The sequence below is a fragment of the Haemaphysalis longicornis genome, unplaced genomic scaffold (genome assembly GCF_048455015.1).
Source record: "Haemaphysalis longicornis isolate Haplotype H1 unplaced genomic scaffold, Haemaphysalis longicornis Haplotype H1 scaffold_9, whole genome shotgun sequence".
Taxonomy (NCBI): Eukaryota; Metazoa; Arthropoda; class Arachnida; order Ixodida; family Ixodidae; genus Haemaphysalis; species Haemaphysalis longicornis.
In genome coordinates, this window is record NW_027526460.1 from 23,570,274 (window position 1) to 23,591,855 (window position 21,582).

The 21,582-nt window shown below is 47.0% G+C and overlaps 2 protein-coding genes across 4 annotated transcripts in view; one reads left to right on the forward strand and one right to left on the reverse strand.

Moving 5' to 3' along the window:
• Gem2 (Gemin 2) overlaps positions 1–21,582 on the reverse strand; it is a 24,639-nt gene that overhangs the window by 536 nt on the left and 2,521 nt on the right. The window contains exons 1-8 of one of the 3 annotated variants that reach the window (XM_077685427.1): positions 14,552–15,009; positions 11,806–11,951; positions 10,378–10,465; positions 10,202–10,291; positions 10,073–10,132; positions 8,045–8,143; positions 7,911–7,979; positions 3,090–3,200 (exon numbers count right to left, since the gene is read on the reverse strand). In XM_077685427.1, coding sequence (XP_077541553.1) covers positions 3,090–3,200; positions 7,911–7,979; positions 8,045–8,143; positions 10,073–10,132; positions 10,202–10,291; positions 10,378–10,465; positions 11,806–11,921 — 633 coding nt within the window. In that variant the 5' untranslated portion in view covers positions 11,922–11,951; positions 14,552–15,009. Of the gene's footprint in view, positions 1–3,089; positions 3,201–7,910; positions 7,980–8,044; positions 8,144–10,072; positions 10,133–10,201; positions 10,292–10,377; positions 10,466–11,805; positions 11,952–14,551; positions 15,010–21,582 lie in introns of those variants that run through there. The other 2 variants (XM_077685426.1, XM_077685428.1) reach the window with 2 other exon arrangements.
• S6kii (Ribosomal protein S6 kinase II) overlaps positions 15,135–21,582 on the forward strand; it is a 27,420-nt gene continuing 20,972 nt past the window's right edge. Inside the window, exons 1-6 of the mRNA XM_077685425.1 lie at positions 15,135–15,328; positions 17,139–17,186; positions 17,830–17,964; positions 19,225–19,306; positions 19,373–19,453; positions 19,539–19,618. Coding sequence (XP_077541551.1) covers positions 15,272–15,328; positions 17,139–17,186; positions 17,830–17,964; positions 19,225–19,306; positions 19,373–19,453; positions 19,539–19,618 — 483 coding nt within the window. The 5' untranslated portion in view covers positions 15,135–15,271. The remainder of the gene's footprint in view (positions 15,329–17,138; positions 17,187–17,829; positions 17,965–19,224; positions 19,307–19,372; positions 19,454–19,538; positions 19,619–21,582) is intronic.

Sequence of the window (21,582 nt, forward strand, 5' to 3'; positions counted from 1 at the left end):
TGCCTTGGAGAACTTCACACACCAGACAATAGGGATTGTATTTAGGAGCAAACTTTTACACCACGGTAGAAGCACCATTAGAACATTTTTCTTCTCACGTTACCTCCCCAAAAGCACACCCCCACTCGTGGTTACTTCAGGAGTAGACGGGAGTGGTGTCAGCAAGGACGCTAAGTGAAGACGCTTTCTTTAAAGCGGCCAAGCCAATATACTAGGCCTTTCAAACCTGATTCTGCCTTTTCTTTTCCTTCAGTAAAAAAATATAAGCATAGAATGAGACTTGGGTATAAAATTGGTGCATCATGCTTGAAGGGACACTCAAGGGCTTAGGGCTATAGTTACTTCATCGGGTTAAAAAAACTTGGGCCACATTCTAGACTGTTCTGGTCAATTTAGTGGCCTTTTTCATTTTTGTTTCATGGAAGGGGTACGGGAAAATGAAAATGGCGTGTCCCCTGCAGCAGCATCCCCACAATCGGCAAGCCTGTGGCGCAAACAAATGGCAAGCAAGTTTTACCCGGACAAACTGCAAGAACAGGCAAACGGCGGCCATCAAACACTGGATAGGGGAAAATTAAATTCTAAAGCAGCAAACTTCACTCCAAGCCTGTGCAACACCATCGTAGTAAGGCAACTGGTGTCTCTCCCTTGCTTTTTTTCCTGCTCCATGGTCTAGAAACAAACCAAGTAGACTAGTCCTGGACTAGGTAGTGGAATAAAGGATTACCTATGCAGTCAAAAACAATACAGGTAAACCTGGATATAATGAAGTAGACAAAAATTCACAGTTTTTCGTTACATGCAGGTCTCGAGTTAAGGCATGCGGGAATGAAGTGCAAACTAAACGAAAATGCTAGACATTCAAGGATTTATTTCGCAGTGAAGAACGGCGCCATTTCACCTTGCTGCTTTCCCACGAGCTTAGTCACTACGTGGCAGTCTAAAGAAGCAAGATCACTTAGCCCCGTATTCACAAACGTAACTCAAGTATAACTTTTTCTTTTGACACTTTTCAGTGCCTTAACGCGTTTCAAGGACGAAACTTGCGATGAAAGGACGCGTTTTTGCAAACTCGATGCTTCTTTTCCGAACTTGAAATTGGTGAGCTGTAGCGGGCGGCGACATTCTTCTTTCTCGCCGGCAGAGACAGCATTTAAAATTGTTTATTTAGGTACATTTAAAATTGTTAAAATTTACGTTTTGTCTTGGAAAGACGAAACTTTTCATTTTTTGGCAGCAGAAATGATCACCGGCGAACCGACAGCAGAAAGCTGTGGAGACGCGTGACTACACGCCGACAAGCAGGTCTAGCACCTAACTGACTCCGCACTTATACATGGAAACGCACGGTAGGTTGCGCTGCCGGCGAAATTCGCTAAATTAATGCATTTCTCCAGCCGACTGTTCAGAAAATATGCAAAAAACAATGGCTTATCAGCGTAGGGCTTCGTTATATCAAGGTCAACCGTCGCAGCGCTTCTGGCGGGCATGCTTAAAAGGGACCAGGAAAGGTGAGTCATCACTTTAACGTCTTACAAAATCGGAACTGTCACCTCTTTCTTTTGGCACACTTCATCCAAGTGGTTACCTCTCCGAGAATGCAGCCCTCATGTACATGGCCCTTGTTTATTGCTTGTGAGGTGGGCAAGGTCACGAGGACGTTTCTTTACTCGGGTGTTGTAAAGTGGTTGTCCTAAAACATTAATTTTTCTGGACTGATGCTTCTCAAGATGTAGCTTTTCATTCGTGCTCCAAAAAGGGCTTCAAAGGCTGCATGAGCTGCTGCACCCCTTCCAAATGTGGCCTCAGCTGCTGCTAGTCAAACGCATTTGCAGCACGGGGCACTCCACCTGGCACCAGCAACAGGACAGGAAAAAATTAAAGCCCCTTTTTTAAGAGAAAGAAGGTTGAAACTTCAAGCTTTCCCGTACAACCCGAGTCAAAGTCGAAGTTAAAAAATGTGCTTCAATGCATCCTGTCAAGGTGGATGGAAAGAGAAGTTAACGACACCTGCTACGATTACCCATGCAACATAACTTGAATTCACACACTTGGCTCCACAAAGAGTCGAACCAGAGACAAGTGAATTCCTTCGCCATACCTTTTATTACTTCAAAGATATATTCTTTGCTATCGTTAAATCAATGCATGATCCAGGAAAAGTGGTTGGTTGAGTTGTGTATCGGTGAGCACCTGGATGGAAACTCTATAAAATTAAACAGCGCAAACCCGGCGTTAGACGATCTCGCTTCTCCTCCATCTCTGCCGCCGCCAACGGAGGCAACGAGATCGGCGGCAGAAACGGAGGAGAAGTGAGCTTCCTTGAATTTTTATTATCTCCTAGCGCATGCGCAAGGCGCGCACACGGCCACTACACGTGCCATGGGTGGAGTGCACAGCAGCACGAGAGGTCGTGTGACGCTATCACGTGGCTTTCGGCAAAAATGCAGGTGGTAAATCCGCACATGTGCTCAGCGAGTGCACTGCATAGGCTCGTAGCTAAATCAGTAAGACAACGCGCTCTCACTCTGTTTCTATATTCGTTACAGGTTCCATTCTTGCCATTGCCAGTAACTTCTATTTGTTCGCGGGAGTTTTCTGTTGACACCAACGGTTGTGAAAGAGCCCTTGGGGGTAGAGGTACAAAGCTTTGCTTTAACAATACCAATTGGATACACATCAACCTCATAACGCGAGGGACCCAGGTCCGATTCCGACCATGGGAAGTGTTTTTGTCTTGAGGCGCTTGTGCAATGTTGACTTTCCTGTTTCGCCGTGCACCGGACACCACCAATAAGTGCAAATGATAGCAAGAAATCTTTGGAAACCGCTACGACCACTTGCTAGCCCAGTGCCAGCCTGGCCTAGTTGGGTTCGTCTCCCCGAGACCTCAGCAGCTAGCTTGCAACTCTGACAGGCCATGCAGCGCAGACTGGGCGCATTTGTGAAGCAACTGTCGAAGTGAAATGCAGCACGGTTAGTGGAGGCCTGCTTTGATTTGGGCCTGGACGTATTCAGATCAGCCCCCTGCCGTGAGGCTCCCCAAGGGCTGGACCTGAAAGCCGTGAAGATGTGCTTGGGTGCCTTACCAGTTTTCTCCTAGCGGACGCACATGCCCGGGCCAAAGCACGGATGCTGGAGCACATCTCTGGATGCAGCGGCTTCTCCACACACGCCAGCAGCGCGTACAGCCACTTCCCCTGAAGGGTAGAGCGGGCGGAAAGAACTGTAACACCACAAAAGGGCACAAGCTTGCCAAATACACAGAACCGATCCCAGCATAACTCAGCCCAACTGTGCCTGGGCTGTGAAGTGTGCCACTGTGGCTGACTCTGGATTAGTTCTGATTGCCTGGGGATCCTCAAAGGCCAAATGCACACACGTAAAAATAATATCTAATAGTACACATAAAAAGAATGCTAACTGCAAAATACTGCGTTTCAAACATGAGCGCGGGGTACATAAACGGCTCGTGAAAATTGCCGTTTTCAGAATCAAAACTGAAAAAAAAAAAAGGGGGGGGGGCATCTCCACTAACTCGAAACCTGGGGAGAAGCGAAGCATGCAGTGTATATTCTTGAAACCTTGGTGTTTTTGCCAACGGAGGTGAAAGCGTTGGGGGGGGGTACAGGTACTATACAGCTTTGCTGTAAAAGTCTCGTGTCTTTGAAGCGCAAAGTATTCTATCGAGAGGCGTAAACGAGTGAGTGTCCCAGTGTGTGTTTAGTATGCATTACTCTCTAGCACGAGGCGTGAACGAGTTTCCCGGTGTTTTAGTACCGTGACTACATGAGACGACAGTTACGATGACGACATGGGACGCCAACAGCCCGAGCCCCTAAGGGGCTTCGCCCCTTATTAAAAACAAAGGTGGCCATTACCAGCGGCCGAACGTGACATGGGTGACAGAACGGAAGCGGGTGCACCGGTGCGGGCGGCCGCTTGCAGTAGCCTCCAAATGCACGTGGTAGCATTGTGTTTCGCACTGTAATTTCCACAGAAGAACTTCCGCCAACATTTTGCCGAGGCTAATGGAGTTACGCGCCATTCCGACATTGCGTTGCTCTCAACTGAGATAAAGTAGACCGTTGGCAGTTATTTTAGCATCAGAATACCTCCCGGAGCAGCAATTCTTACCACTGCAGTAAAAAAAGCTGTTTGCTCGCATGCAATATTGAATAGCAGCTTTGGTTAGCCGGCGCCTTGGCTATCGTCTCGCCTTTCTTTGCAGAGACGGACCATGCATGGGCGCCGATTAATCACAGACTGCTTTTGCTGTGTGCTTACGTACAAACAGCTTCGTGAATATTTTTCCAGTAACTTTCACCTTGCTGCACATCAAGGTTTGAATTGTAATATCGCTCTGAAACCACATTTAGCTTCCAGAACTAGATGATGCACTAAAGAGGTTATCTATCTACCGCAGTTTGCTACTTTCACCAGGGACATAGCGGGTAAACTAAATCACTCTACTAAAGTAAATAGTACCTTATTTCGCAATTGAAAAAATAATGTAGCTTATCTATTAGGAGAGAAACAGTTTCATTAGCTTCCGCACTTCGCAAAAATGATGGCCAGTCTGTGCGGATATATTTGTTATCACGAGCAAAGCTGGTTTTGGTTCACTTAGCGAGTGAAGAAAAAGCAACACACTGGCATGTAGGAAGTCCAGTTAGGTTGTCCAAGTTTTTGGAGATGTCTGAAGGGCCAGCCCCAATACAGCAAATATCGCACACGCAAGTACAAGTGGTCAAGAATTACTAAGGATCTTTTTTTCTGAGCAAGATGCAATAGGAATGATAAATGCAAAGGCAAGTGTGCGCTTCACACTATTTTATGCACAAGAATATTATTTTCAAGTAAAAATAAAAAGTTTTGCTATCTCCAGAAGCATTGCAAGTGTGCGTTTAGTTTGTAGGCTTCTAATTTCTTTGACTGTGTTAAAAATTGCAGATATTTCTACCAATGCAGTTAGTTTTAAAGGGACACTGAAGTGATTTGTATACAATGTGGGATTACGAGCGCAAATTGTAGTCCGGAGTCCCTAGGCCCTGTTTCGACCACTCTGAGCGCGTTTACGCGAATTTATTTAGTAGAAAAATCAATTCGAAAATACTGTCCTCTCTGCACTCTCGCCCATTTTCTGTGGCGTTTTCGTGTGACGTCAGCAGCAGAGGAGCTGGCAATTGGCTGCGCTACTGCACGGCTCGCCGACCTTCCGCGACCGAGTCAGTCGGCCCAACGTTTAGTCCGCCGGCCGCCGACGGGTCGTCGCAATTCGCTCGATCAGTTGAAACTAAGCCACGACACGTTTGGGAATGGAAGAATGTGCCTTTCTTTACTTCGTTAGTTTGTACACTGTATCTAGCTCCAAGTCAAGGTCGCTTCACACAAGCGCTGCACAAGCGCACATGCGACGCTTCGCTGACTGGTACGCCAGTAGGAAAATATAAGGCCTCTTGAAGGCGGAGAAGAGTCAGCGAAGTCAATATAGGTACTAAGGAAATAAAATCAACTGATATTTTTACCGTACAGCATAAAACTAGGGTGCGGGAAGCACTTTTTTGCGCTGGGCGAACAAGCACAGCGGTCAGCAGCACGACTACGCATCTGCGAACGCTTTTCCGTCTACGAAATGCAATTGCTAGGCGTGAGCTATTGTGGAAACTCGGGGGGCGCTTACTGCACGACCGCAACACAACAAATAGTCACCTAAGCTGCTTGAAATACTAAAACTAAATAAAAGTGTAAACTGGTTATACATTATATACATTATAGTTCCACAGTCGGCACCGCCCGTTTGTAGCCTAGTGGTCTGGGGCGCTAGGTATGTGATCCGAAGTGTTTTGCCAGTCACAAGGTCGAATCCCCGCGGGTACATAGATTTTTTTTTTAACTTTTTGTTTTTTGCCGATGTTTTCTATACTGAGTTCACCTTTTTTTGGGCCGCAACGTTCATTGCTCCACGAACTAGTCCAAAGAACTCGCGCAGGCTGGCACTGGCGCGCTAGCGTGTTCTCGTTGGCGTGCTGTTGCCATAAGCACCGACTGCTTGCGGGCAGTGGGCACAGGCCAGAATCAACAGACCCTTGGCCTGGTGCGAACACACTTTTTACGATACAGGCATGAGTGAGGCAAGCTCCAAATATGGGGGAAAAGCGCATGGATTTGAGCGTCTGCGGGGACGCGGAGGGCGTTCATGCACTGCGTAGGCCTCAGCTAGTGAATGCTACGATTCCAAGCCGTCCTGGAAGGATTATCTTATGCATTTTACAGCCGACAACATGGCAGAAGCGCGGTACTACGATTACTGTGATATTGAGAATGCCCATCCAACGACGCCATCGGATGTCAAACATGTTGTTTTACAGAACCGAAACCGAAACTTGTTTGATTGCTAACCTTGGGCATCGTCCAATCACGGTGCCCCCTCCTCCCAACGTCACAGCTTAGTTGGTGCGGCCGCCGCAAACCGCGCATGGTAGTTTTTCTTCTTTCGCGCTTTGTAAAATAATTACCGATCTTTCTACCGGATAAACGATGAAAAGTGTGCTAATTTGAGCCAGTCTACACAGTGCAAGCAAAAACGGGAGCGTGACAAATTCACTTCAGTGTCCCTTTAAGATGTGATGCTGATGGCGGTACAGCGCAGCGGCGTTGCAGAGAAACCGCTGGCGAACCCATCCCTGCGCACAGCAGCGCGCTGTGCCATTCGCCACAGAAGCGCAAGAGCCCCACGTGAGAGGTTCCTCTTCTCCACCACAGGTCGCTCAAAACTTGTTTCAGCGACTCTATGCCAGGTGCAAACATCATCTGCTACAGATACTCTGAACGCTTGCAGTTACTCTACTATGTGGGTGTCAGGCTTATAACTTCGCCATTGTGAATTTTAGAGTTCAAACAACTTATTTGGATCAAATCTGGGCAAAGAAAAATGTGAACGCAGTTGGCCTTTATTGTGCACTGAAATCTCGACACGCGGGAGTTTTTGCTTGTCGCCTAAAACGGCCGCCGCAGCCAGGATCAAAATGGCGTTTTTGGATTCAGCAGCACGTCTTAGCCATTGCACCACTGCGATCGTACCCCCAATAATAAATAAGCAGTGCAGTACCTGTGTTGTCTTTCACTATCTGTGCCTGCTGCTGGCTCCTTTTTGTAACCAAATGAGCATCTAACAGTTCGCCCAATTTTTTTTGCAGTGATTTGGCTAGCCAGTTTTTCTCGCTAAATGAGCTCAGTGTGTTTGAGGATTCTTTCCACTGCGTCGGTAATGTGATGCACACCTAATCCACTGCTGCACTCCTTTCGTGGCGGCTGGCATATCATATCAAAGCATGGGCACTGAGCAGCTGTGCAGTTCGCCCACTAATGGGGTCTCCTTCCTCCCTGCCCTTGCACTATGTTACTCTGCGCTGCACACCAGATTTTGACATTGTTTGTGGCTGCAGTAGACAACAACCACATGCTATTCCCTCGTGACGCAAGAAGTCCCTGGGTGGCCTTAGCGTGAAGTGAGCCCCCAAATCTTTCCCGGTACCTTCAACCTAACCTGGTGTATTTTCATTTAAACTGCGTCTCTGAGCTTGGGATGAGGTGGCACTGATCACACCCAAGGGTGGCTGACACAGTTGTATCCAGCTTATTCCAGTGTGCTGAAAGCAGCTAAATGACGGTCATTCAAAGAACTTTACGGTGCACTGGAACGTCTGCTGCTGGCACCTACATGACAGTTATCTTACGCTGTACTGGAACCAGCCACCCGCACAAGCATGAAGCAAGAAAAGAATACAAGACATGAGATAGCAGTACTAGCCTCAGTGCATTGACACAATATTGTTCCCACTTCCACCGCTTAGAAGTGCGCCCAAGGACAATCCAAGGTCGTCAACAAGGTTTGAGTGGGTGCTCACCATGTGGGTGGAGAACCCTTCCTGTTCGATCCACTCGGTGCTGTAGCCGATGACCAGCTCAAGTATGCGCTGCAAGTGAGCAAGCACAGACTTCAGAGCACGTACGCGCCAGCAGGCAAGGGAAATGGGCGCACCTGGGGGATGGTGGTGACAACGCTGACCAGCGGCTGGACGATGGGTGCCCCCAACCCGTAGCAGATGGCCTTCCACTGCTCCCGGTCACCAAGCCTGGGCTGCAACCAAAGGGGGAACCAAGTCACACTGCAAGCAAGCTTCCTGTGGCAAGCACAAGCCGGTTCAAGTGCACCTACATCTTCTTCTCCAGCCTCATTAAAGCGTACCAAGTGGATTTACATGGTTAAGCCGGGCCAAGTTGCAGTTCAATGCGAACACCACCTTGATCTCGAAACTTGGCTGCTACTGCGTGGAAGCACACAAGTGCGATCTTCTGGCCAGTGAGCAAACCTACCAGACTGCTGATCCCATCAATGCAGTGTGTGGCAATTGCTCAAAGGACGCTGCAGCAGATGAAAACATTTTATGTCTTGCGGAGTTTAGGCATCCCACACCTAATCAGTAGACGTGCGCGAATGTTCAAAGCCAATATGAATGCTCGGAATGTGGCACCTAATGTCACATATTTTGCTACTTACAAGGAAATAGCAAAACGAGGGAAGAGCCGAAATAGCACGATCGGCGAAAACCATCCGTTCCTTCTCTGTGTCTTCTCCACACAAATGGCTCTTTAACAAGCTCGTCAACAGGAGTGCCTCATCATCATAAGCCGACAAGCTGACACAGACAGCAGTCTTGACCTGTAAGTTCTCAAAAGTGACATCTGCCATCTTTTTGTGTGTTACCACCATGTGCTTGCCTCGGTTAATATTATGTCCTACCACTTATGTGTGCGTGATACAAACCAGGTACAGTCTCAACTTGAAATGACTTGCCCGTTTTTGTGCTTGCCCCTACACCCAATAACCTGACACCACAGGCCCAAAGGATCACATCAAATGCGTAACACACATTTCTTGGCTGGCTTTGGTAGCACCAGTGGCAAAGAACAATTTCGAAGACTGATTTCAAGCACCAGAGTTTAATGAGCTGTAAAATTAGTTCCAAGCAGTGCATAGAAAAACCGACTGTCTTATTGCACTCACTAGAGTTCATAGTATTGGGAAATTTAAAGATTACAGTTTTATGGCTAACAGTCTTGTCTATTGCTCCTCCAAAAATGACTAATTATCTTGGCAGCTAATTGACTTATTCAAAAATAATGCCATATTTGAAATCAGTGGAAAAAAAAGCAGCAAGACTGACAAGTTTCACTGAGTTTACTTAAAAATTAAAAATAATTGTTTTAAGAGCCATGTCCCCCCTTAAGTGTGTGAGAAGTTTTTATGAACTGCAAGGACTTTCAACATCACAAATATGAAGTCAGAAAAAAATTTTGGTTCATTATTATGGACTCTATAACACACTCGACACCGGCTGCCCATATATCACTTGAACAAGAGAGCTGCCTTGACCACCATGATTTATGGTTCAAGTGAAGACAATAACGTAAAGTTTGTATTGCTGTCATTTGTAATAGCAACGAAATTTCACAATTTCGGTTACCTGTCACTAGCCTATTGAGCCACCCGGGCTCGATGCAAGTTGACATGCGTAAACAGTATTTCTTTAGCACATGAAAGTATGTGCTGCCCTCTCTTCTTTAATTTTTGAAGGTCAGTGTTCTTTGTCTTTCGATAGATGGTGTTAAATGTCGACAAAACCACAAAGTGCGGGAAAAGAAAATATTGAGTTGTTGCTCCTGAGCAACACTGGGCATCAAAGGGTTAAGACCAGCAGCTTTTGATGCGAGGCTAAATACCCATAGCATTCCCGCACAGGCAACAGCAATTGAACATCCAAGGGACCAAATGTTGAAGCAACATTTGATTCACATTTCAAATACCGAATATTTGCACACCCCTACCTGTCATGAGAGCGGGAAAAGCTTTCTTTGCTTTCATTGTAAAATTTAGCACTACAGTACTGCCTTGGTGAACCAGAAGTTTGAGAGCTTTCTTTCACTAATCTTTAAAAGTTAATTTTAGTAATGGTTACAGGACAGCTGAAAGGGAGCTCTGTCAGTCAACAATCGGCAGTCCGCTTACCAATCTCACAGGACACCTTTCCTTGTTCTTTTTCAGGATGGCTTTCCGTCTGGCAACCTTCTGAAGACAGAATGCGGGGGCGTTGCAGTGAGGTCTGTGCCTCCCTATCCCCCAACCGAGAAGTCTCACCTGTCTGACTGCATGGAAGTTGTACACTTGCACCCTTTGCCACTCACGACTCGGTGCAAAGCCTTCCGGGGGTGGCAGACAATCGTTAGACTGCAAACACAAAAAGCTGCTTGACAGCGCTCCCTCCGAAAATTCAGAGCCACGGGTTTCCTGCAACGGTTTGTGGTGCCACTTACATTGGTGAATGCCACAGTTTGTTTCCCCAGAAACCTGCTGGTGTCCACGTCTGCCACGACGACGTCTGGACAGCTGTCAGCTTCCATTCTGGAAAATAAGGGGGCAGTTCTTTGTTCCGGGTACTGGAGACAATGACACTTGATTTGGGGAACAGTACAAGGGCTGCAGTCAGTGAGAACTTTGCCTGACAGGTGCGGCAGTTCCTGTTTCGCAACACTTTCATTGCAGTTGCCCCAATGCATCACGCAAAAGGCGGCAGGGCTTTTTCGACACTGTGTTCTGTGATACTGCAGTGACCTTGCCTCCTTGCCTACACGGATGGCCATTGGGACATTTTAAGTGTTGCTTTGTCCTACCTGACCTGGTGAGTTCAATGGTTCAATTACTAAACATATCCTGTGGTTAAGGGGAGACACTGGTCTCGAGGACCAAAAATTTGCCAAAAATTCAATTTTCTGTATTAATTTTATTTGCGGTCTACAGGTCCCAAAGAATGTACCTGCAAAATATAACTGTATCATAAGTATTCACAAAGCTGTTGACGTTTGAAGTTGCCTAAATGACCATTTTCACATATGTTTCCACTTTGTGCCTTGTTTTCTCAGAACCAACTTTTTTCCCGTGAGGTCAACTGCCGGGTACAATATCTTGGCATGTACTGGTCAGACTCGTATACTTGTATCATTTTTGCTGAATTCGAAAGCTTATGAACTGAACAGTGCAATAAAACCACGAAAGCATAGAATCTATTTTTGCTGGCACAAGATTTCATGCAGGTAGTTTTACAAAACCTTTGGTAGTTGATGACCTGACATTTATAAAGTTTACAGCATTTGCAGAAACAATGCTAAAATTACTGCTGTGGTATAGATGCACTCCCTCGTCTTTCTAGAGCACAAAGGGATAAAAGCTATTCAAGTATCCCGTAAGTAGATAATGTTAAAATACGCTCAATGTGTAAATCTCAAGCACATAAGTTAAAAAATAACAAAAATGTCCTCAAGACCAGTGTCCTATTTTAAAAGTAAACATCCATTTGAAGAAAAAACACAAAACACTGGCTATAGAGGCAAAATGCATAACATTCCATGATGAATGACAGGCAACCAAGCACGTGATGTAGTCAAGATGGATAAACACGTGGGTACTCAAGCTGAGGGAGTTACCAAAAGGTAATTTTTCCTAACAAAGTTGTATTTTGTCTTCATGGCCCCTTTAAAAGCGAATATAACCACACAGTGCCACTGTGAGGCAGCAGGCCAAAGCTTATTTCACTGCACGGTGCATTACAAGCTGTGCAACACATGTCCACAACTAGCTTGTGGTTATTGCCCGAAGGAACACGATTTCTACTCCCGTGCAGTGCCCCACCCATGACACGAATGCTCAGCAGGCAAGCAGAAGGCACAGGGGAGTGGCACACTCACTGCACCCTCCTCAGGTATTCGTTGGCAGTTCTTGGGGGGAGGTCGAAGTCGTACTCTTCACCAGTGTCCTCCACTGGGAAGGCCGGCTGCTCGAGCATGTCACTGAAGTCAGACATTGGTTGGATTGCGTGGACCCGCACTTTCTCCTGCAAAGAGCACACTTTCAAGCCATTGCACATGCGGCAAGTTCCAATGCATGAACATCCCCGAGGCATTGTCAAGGTCCAAGATCATGCGGGGAAGGAAATTTAGGGATTTTTTAAGAGCCATGTCCCCCTTAAAGGAGCACTGGCACGAAAATTTAGGGATTTAGGAAGGAAATTTAGTGATTGGTGGGATTCTGGGCGAACATTATGGGGCACACGGACCAGAGAGACTCAGCTCTACTACCGGGTCTTCCAATTAGAACGTGCATGAAGCAGTAACCATACCCTTGCTGCCAGATCTCCCTCTGGTGGCATTCATAGCAAAACCAGCACCAGCAGGTGCTTTGATGAGAAGGACCAAAAGACGAGAATGGGACAACAGATATCTTCCTCATTCATCTAGCTCTACTGGGTAAGACAAGACATATTTCAATTTCGAAAAGCACGACACTTTCATCTGTTGCACTGCGCACACTGCCACGGTTGTCGATCACACTTGGCGTGTTTGGATATGTCGTACCATTGACACAACTTCAGCGAGGACTGTAAGCAAGTGCACTTATTCTGTCTCTCCAGAACGGCTAGGATCAGAAACAGCAAGCGATTAAAGTTAAGGCACTACACAGGCCTCCTTGCGCAAACGTAAGCGTTAAACTTGCTGTTAACAGAAGTGGCAGCTCGCTATTGCAGGCTGCAGTCCCTAACCTGGAACAGTTGTTGGCCTAGGGAATGTGCTGGGCTTATCATAGCAGACGGGGATCAAATGTCTATTTGAACAGAGCAGGGTGTCAAGTGAATCGAGCTGCGATCAACAAAAAAAGATGGACTGCGTATCTGCCCGCTTCGCAGCAAATGTCATCGAAAGATGTTAGTTTTCTGCTGCCCCTGTTTCGTACTTTGTCTTCTCTTTCACCTTTTAACGTGTCATGCTCTTTTCCTCTTCCTCCCATGATGAATTAAATGGAGGGTTTTTCAATTCAATTTTCCCAGTATAGCGCTTCTCGCACACTATCTGTTAGGACAGCACGCTCTTATCTTGCCTCTCTATAACACCGTTTGTGACGCATTTTTTAAAATTCCTATGGTAAAGGATTTGGCGGATCCCTCATACACAGGAATCGACGTACAGCAAAGCTGTCGATTCCTGCGTATGAAGGATCCGTGCTAGCTGTCCAAAGGGTGCAGCCCTTTAGCGAACAATAGTGACCGCTGTCGTAACCGAGTGAACGATGGCAAGACCAAATAGTGAAAGAAAGCAAAGGAGAGCATCGTGAAATTGTGAGGGGAGGGCGGTTCGCCGTGGCAGCGCGAGCGCTCTCCGAAACTGTGCGGTGGGGGAGGCAGTATGCTGTAAGAAGGGGAGTGTCACGAAGTTGTGAGGGAAGGGCGGTTCGCCGTTGTGGCGCGAGCACTCTCCAAAAAAGTGTGCAGTGGGGAAGGAGGCAGTATGCTGTGCCCGCACAAGACCCTCGTCTGCGCGACACTGGTGAAAACGAGAGGGGGGCGTGTGTGTGATGGTGTACGTCCCCTGCCTGAGACGCGGGTTGCGGTCCCTTCCTGAGACGCATTTCGCGCTGCCGACGCAGAGGCTCATCATCACTGTCGTTGAGAGAACCCACGAGTGAGTGCTGCCTCAGCGCACTGCTGCTGCCCACAAATATCGCATTATGGAGTATCGTAATCACCAGCCAGTTTTTTACATCGTTATTAATGTCACTGTTCTGAACTGAACAACACAGCTCAAATAACACCAGTTGACATGCATCGGTGTCATGGCAGAACTGGGTTGAGACGAACATGCATGTGGCATTTTTGTTCGATCATCGCTTCTGGGAGTATTTCTCACGACGCTTGTTGTCTTACATTGCCGCCATGCATTGTTGCCTGGACTTGCGTCTTCGAGCCAGAATACCCTGCATACATTTGCAGTCTGCACCACATTTCGTTGCTAGCGAAGACATTCCTGTTCTGTGTGGCACTTCTTTTGGGGCCGGATGTCGTGAACACTGCGAAAACATTTTTAAGCAATTTTTCTGGCGCGTGCTCACGCACTGGTCCAACTCATCAGCGGCGGAGACCAGCGCCATCTGGCAATTTTTGTGAGAAACCGAAGATGCTTCTTGGCGCCATCGGAGCGGTGGGCGAGGAGGAGTTGCCGGGTTTAAGACATATTCCGCCGGGGGAACAGCAGCAGCAACAGCCCCTCGAAAGGCCGCAAGAGAGGCAAATAAAGCTTCAGTTTAAAACCAATCCCACGTGTATTTTCAATGGAAAGAAGGCTGGTACTCGGTTATGCTTTTATATTCGGCCTCGAATATGCTTGACGTTTTCTTGGCATATCAGCCATGGCAGATTTAATTTTCAGCGAAGCAGGCAAACACCCAGCCTATTTTCTGGCCAGGTGGCAATCAGTTGAATCAAGTAGGCAGGCCGAAATTTTCTCGTTTTAGTTGCCCAAGAAAGACTATATCGTCTTTAAAAAGGCGCCAGCGGGAATCTACAGCTACTCTGAATAGGAGCGCACGGACAATTTCGAATGCACAACACAGCACAACAGAGTACTATAAATGTGGATTAGCACAGGCGATGTTTAAACGCACGCGGGTTGTCTCGAACTCAGCAGCAGCCGGATCGTGGACACAGTCACAGACGTGTGGCGACAGTCGCCAGCTTTGACATAAGCCGAGGTGCAATGCTCTACACACCGGTTGTTTCTGATCACTTGGTGCTGCGTTGGCGGAGTCCTCACGCGCTGGGCACTGACCGAAGGCGTGCGGTGAACTAATTCGTCACCTAAGCGAAGAACGTTAGCTGAGATTAGCGATGCAGCCATTGCCCATCAGACATCATCTTGCAGACAAAAGTAATGTTGCCGGAGTTACGGGGCCACACACCACACCACAACCTGCAGATCAGAGGGCGGCGTCTACACTTTTTGTCACTGCGCCACAGATCACCGGCGATTTTGACTTAAATTTGCTCGCACAAAGCTCACAAAGCGCGGTCCGGCGAGAGCAGACGGCGGGCAGCCGACAAAGCAGCGACAAACATGGCAAAGCATTGAAGCGATGGAAGCCAGAAACGGCCAAAGCCAGTCTCGCGTTGGCTTTCGCTACGGCTTTCGCGCGGCTGTTCCTTGGCTGCTGTTCTTCGAGAGAGGAGGCGCTGTACTGGCCGACGTCGGTACTGGCTGTGCTGCAGTTTCGAGCGCAAGCCCGCAAGCCATCTTGGCGGAAGTTACCGCCAGGAAACAGATGACATATATATGTGTCTGAGGGTGAAAGGTATCCGTCATATTACAGTTTACGCTGGCGAGTACAATGCCGTTAGCTCAGCTTGCGGCGGACCCTTGGGTCGAGATAAAAGCGGACTGCGTGGTGAGTGATCCCGTTGTGTATTCATTATTCAGCGTTACCAACAACGACGTCTCTCCCGCACCGGCATGCCTCAGTAAACTGCCGAACACTGTTGTTTCTCTTTGAATCCGGCCGCCGTGACGTTTTCTTGGCTCAAGTCCTTGAACTTTCGTTCGGCCCCCGGCGAATGCCCTACCGATTTGACAGGGTCTCGTAGCCTTTCACTGGATTCCATGTTTGTGTGCCTAGCCATATGAATAGCGCCTTTTTTTTCTTCTCCCTTCGTCTCCAGTTCTAAACATTCGCTCTCTGAGCGCGCTGACTCAGAATTGCCGCAATGCTGGCGCATAATTCGAGTTTAGGTGTTTCCGCTGCGAAGAGTTGACGCGGCAAGCATCCGACTTGTGATGTGCCTCGCGAGAGCGTTGATAAGAGGATTGACGTACGTTTATTCCACTATCCGCACCATTCAGCTTTTCATTCTTTTTACGATTGTTTATTTGATGTGCAGACCGTTTGATGTGTAGACCGAGTGATAAGCCTTTGGCTTATGGAGAAAAAATTTAAGGAATGTAGCTATATTGAGGCGCAGGAACAGGGAATGTCATTTATTTCTGTGTTGCGTGTGCGTAGGGTTGTAAACTGAACCCGCCGGAACCGTTCTTTACAGGCAGTCAATACTGGGACTAGGGGGATCGAATATCATTTTTCATTTCAACCGTTAAACATGTACTGCGCAGATCGAGTACTTCCTCCGAGCCTTTTCCGCGACATAAACTTGTGTGCGAAGTTCGAAATGTGTTTTACTTGCTGCGCTCCTCGAGCATCGCTCTTAAATTTTTCATTTGTAAACATTTGCCTCGCACCTGAATTGTCAAGACTGCTTTATGTTTCTATGCGATCACCTGCCCTCAAACCCCCGAATTCCTTCTTGTCAAATGGTTTCTTTCCCGTATTTTGTTTCTACTGCTGCCCGAAATGGTTACTGCTATGGGCCGGGGCGAATTGCTAGTAAACAAGTGCACTGATACTTCTGTAAAATTGGTGTCCAGATTGCAAACAACATGCTTACGTAATAGTAGTTTTATAGCTAAAGCAGTGTTCGTTGGTTGTTAACTCTGGTTCTAACATGATTCGAATATTTTAAAATTTTTATAGTAATTTTTTCTTTTAGGCTACTAAACGTATGCAGTGTATTGACAATGACAAGTACGACTCTCTCGTCCTTGTTTGCTTTCTGAGATGCGATGCCAATGGGCCAAACACTTCAGCCATCCAGAAGCAAACCATTCGTAGCTGTCTATGCTGCCTCTAATTTAAATGTGTGCATAGTTGGCCACTTTGATTTCATTCAAAGACTATTGGAACATATGAGCAAAACACCTGGCTGTCAGTCAGGCAAACTATGGGTAAATCTGAGGGAATTGCTCACTGCATTCATCGGAAAGGACAATTCTGTAAAATAGCATGCTGTGACATGTTCCTCATTATAGTGGTGAACAATAATCAGAAGCTGCTTGCTGCAGGAGGTGGTGGTGTTCCTCAGGTGCCTTGCCAGATAATGAAACTACGGTAACTCTGCAGAGCTGGTGTTTCTAGTTCAGAGCTCATCACGGATGTGTAGGTCGCATCACAGCTGACCTGTTAACCCGAAAAGCAGTGAAGTACACTTCTAACGAACTTGTTGACGATGTAGCGTTTGTTTATCGTAATTACGGACCCATCGCCACACGAAGGTATGCTGTGACAGTCGCTATGCTGTAATATACATGTGCGACGTGTTTTCTACTTGTCTGCAAAATGTGTTGAGTCGGAGTTGTGTTCAATTCAGGGTCCGCCAGCTGAAGACATGGCTGTGGACGACAGTGATGAAACTCAGGTGAGCTACCCTGAGCATACTCTGTTATTGCTGTTAGTTGCGCCCCGCTAAGAAACAGCCTTTATGGAAAAGTTGCAGACAGGTCGCACCTTTCTTCACGGTCGGTGTGGCAAATCGCGTTGATGAATCCGCCTATTTTGCAGCATAAATAGGCAGAATTAAAATCAGGTTAGTATATTCGCCACAAAGGGAACAAAATAAGAAACATATCTTGTGAACCTGTGTTAGAGCTGAGCATATAACAGATGTCATATTTGCACTGAATTAGACGAGGAAGTCGGGCAAGTCTGTAGGGATACATGATTTCTGGGAAGTGGGAAGAAAATAAGCGGTTGTCCTTGAGAAAAGTGGAAAGATAAAGCACGAAATAATTTTGTAAAATTTTGAGCCATTTTTAAACAATGCAAGCTGATGGGTAGCCCTTTGACCGGCTTCAGCTGAAAAACGGGACGTCCACAGCGTCATCCTCGATTCAAAGGTGGGCGGGGCAGACCTTGGACCTGTGCCCGCCCTGGAGAGGCGAGGGGTACTTTGAGTCATGCGGCTGTTTCTCTGCTTTTGCCCATGTTTAGCATTTCAAACAATGGTGGAGTTTTTTTTTTTTACCAGGCGTGTTCCAGCTAATTTTTTCATCCCCCCCTAGGAGATGGAGACGGGAGACATAGCAGAGGGAACACACGAAATCGAGCTGACAAGCGTCACGAAAGAAGGCCACCCCAAGGGGGACCCTAGTCAGTTTAAGCTCCTCAAGGTCTTGGGCCAGGGCTCCTTCGGAAAGGTGAGCACTTTCCACCTGTGCGTGTCTTCTTTGTATTCAGGTGGATCAAACACTGCAGCATCCCTTCAGGAAGATGGTCTGGCTGCATTTCAAATTCTTGTTTTGGGTGTTTAATGCGCCGAAGCTACATCTCAGCTATGAGTCGCACCGTATTGCAGGGCTCCGGGCTAATTTGGATCACCTGGGGATCTTTAGCATGTGCCGGAATTTGGAAGCACAGGTGTTTTTGCATTTTACCTTCACCTGAGAAGCGGGTGCCATGGCCGGGAATCGAATATGCATCCTTTGGTTCAGTAGCACGCCTTGGCCACTGAGCCATCACGGCAGGGTGTTGGGCAACACAGCACAGAAATTGCAAAATATATATATATATACCGTATTTACTTAATTCTAAGCACCCTCACCTACTTTCGATAAAAAATTTGGAAAAAATGTTTGCATGCGAATCTAAGCACCCCCACCATTGCAAGGTAGATTTCAGACACTTAGAAGCAGGTTCGAGTTGACGTTGTGGCAAAGTAATTTATGAAGTTTTCAGTTACAAACCACTTCAACGGAACAGCAGACGACCTGCGGGGGGAGAGTGAAAGCGGCGGCCCAAACGTCGCAACAGACTCTAATGGTAGTGAAGGTGACTGGGTATTATATGTAAGCTGTGAGTTTACTGTCTGTACCTACTTTTCCGTTGAATGTCGGTCAAATAAAACAGTATTCCTTGCTCTCGTCTCGTTGAGATACGGCCGCCAAGAAAAGTAACGGGGGGGGGTAAGTTCGGTTTTTCGAATCTAAGCTCGCCCTTCACTTTGGGCATCGCGATCAAGGAAAGCAGGGGTGCTTAGAATTGAGTAAATACGGTATATATATATATCTTCAAAGAATTGCAGTTAATAATGTACTCAACTAACTGTCCTGCTGCCCTTGGTGTGCTAACTGAATCTCCTTGACACTTTGAGAGGACCCGCTGTGTTGCACCTGGTTTATGCGAGGGGCCTATTGTTGTTCGTGCTAACCTGTTACATTGATGTGCATTGTGGGGGAATCTACCATGAAAATTGAAGGAAGTGGCACATTTTGGCAACATCCATATGCACTCGAGTTTAATGTATCTGGTGTGTATTTCATTGTAAAGGATTGCGTGTATTTTAACAGAAAAGATCAGTGTCGAGTGGAGCCAAGGGTTCGGGAAAATTAATTTTGATGTTTGGCTTTGCCAGTATCGTGCACCTTCCGACTATTGTTTGTTTGTTTGATTGATTGCAGGTTTTTTTAGTTAAGAAGATCTTGGGTCCTGACACGGGCACACTGTATGCCATGAAAGTCCTAAAGAAGGCAACACTGAAAGGTACCACCTGGCGACCCTTTCCTGGGTGCAGGGTGTCACCACAGTGGCGCTTCTCTTCTCTTGCAGTGAGGGACAGGTTACGAACAAAGATGGAAAGGGACATCCTTGCCGAAGTTCGGCACCCATTTGTTGTAAAGCTGCATTACGGTAAGATTGCTGCGCCTTTTGGGGACTCAAGTTGCTGCTTGGCCTTGGGGGAGGGGGACAGTTGCTGACCTGCGTTTTTTGACAGCCTTTCAGACGGAAGGAAAGTTGTACCTCATCTTGGATTTCCTCAAGGGGGGAGACCTTTTCACAAGGTTGAGCAAAGAGGTGAGGTCTTCCGATGCATTCGGGTCGCTCATTGCAGTTTGTAACAGCTCTCGTGCTCGTGCTGAGCCAATAATGCTTGAGGGACAGGACAGTGCCTTGTCCAGTGCTGATCATATTATGGAACAGTTTGGCTGCCTGCAGCATAGGTGCACTTTAAACTGCTGTGGAGGGGGCTGAATATATAGGGCCTAGATGACAACTTAATACAGTTCTGTATAGCAAGCTATAAAGGTAATAGAGTTCACCTGAATTGGAAGGTCAGAAATGTGCACAACAGGTCAGCACCCATCGAGGACTGAAGCAGGGATGCCCTTTGAGCCCAATGCTGTTTATGCTTATCATGATAGGAATAGAAAAGAAACTGTACTAGAGGGAAACATGGCACCATTTATGGGAACCGTGCTTTAACGGGTGGGCCGTCGTGTACCGCATAGAAGCAATTCATTTTTACTTGGCATGGCTCATGAACGAGCTTGGAAGTTGTCGATGGCAACTGAAATTCACACTATTGTTCTTAAAAGACTAAAGCTGTTTCTTTTTTTCAATAAAAAATGGCAGCTCTTCAACGATCGATTTGCCAGAAATTATTTAAAAGCGCTGCGCAAGAGGAGCAATAAAGAAATGTTGCCCCTGTTGTCGATTTTGGCGACGCGTGAAAAAAGCCATGTAAAGGCCCAACTACATGCACGCGTAAACCCGACGTACTCGCGCAACGACGTAAGCGCGTAAGGAGCCGGCGTACTCCGGCGTACGCGGAATGCATTGCTATGCGCTTGTTATGCCCAAGTCAGACCCCGCCAGACATCGATGCAAACTTTTGGGCGCACGGTGCTGACATAGATAGGGTTGCCACCTTCCCGGTTTTGGACCGGCCCGACCAGTTTTTTAAACAGCGGGCCGGTTGCTGGTCCATATCTAAAACCGGCCGTCATCAGCCGTTTGTTTGCCGTGATTATGTCCGTTTTGGCGTTTTATAAGCATCAATTCAACAACTAAGACGATAAATACGTGTCGACAAGCTGCGCAAACACACGCGAGCAGAGATAATTTGCGGGCGAGCGTGCTGCCTCAGATGGAGGGGGACCTAAGGGAAGAACAAAATAACGAAATTCTACCGCCGCGGTCAGCAATTGCGGTTACTTTTCACTGAAGCACATGCAGAGCGATTAACCAAGCTCTCAATCACTTTCAGTACAAACGTTATGTTGATTTCTCTCTAAGAAAACACTACAATAAATGGCACTGCATGTTAAAAAACATGGCGTCTTTTTTCAACACATATTCCCCCCCCCCCCCCCTTGGAAGGCCCATTTTTTTTTTTTTTTGGGGGGAAAGGTGGTAACCCTAGACATAGACCTCTGGCGGTGACGTTATCTGGCATAACAAGACGGCAAATTCATAAATAAGCTAACTTTACTATTAATTATGCGATAAAACGAAGTAATTTGTAAAATACGGGGAGCAAACAACCGGACAAACTAAGCAAAGCAACGAGCAACTATGGGAGCAAGGCAGTTTACGCCAAATGTAGTGGAAAGTTTTGTGCCTGGCAAGTATGCATACTAATCCTCTACGTTTTTTAATGTCCCAAGAACTGTTTTAGCTGATTCTGTAAAAAAATATAAGTACTTTTGTAAGAATAGGCATTATTAGTTTTATTTAAGTTAAAATGTAGTTGAACTGGTCGCCACTAAAGCCGAGTCCGGGGTAGTCGAGCCACACTGCGCGGCGCATTGGTTTACGTGCGCGTTGCGGCGATATGTGGTTACTCGCCCTCTCCGACGTTGTCGGTCGGCGTAAAGGCAGTGGCGTATGTCGCCGCATGTGGTTGGGCCTTTAGCCAAGCCAAGAAAGAATGGAGCATATGGCCACCCCCACAGCAGCAGGGCACTTGAATCCCGGTTTTTCCCTCTGGTACATATTAGCAAGAAACTCTATTGCCTGGAGGGATTGGCGCAACGCTG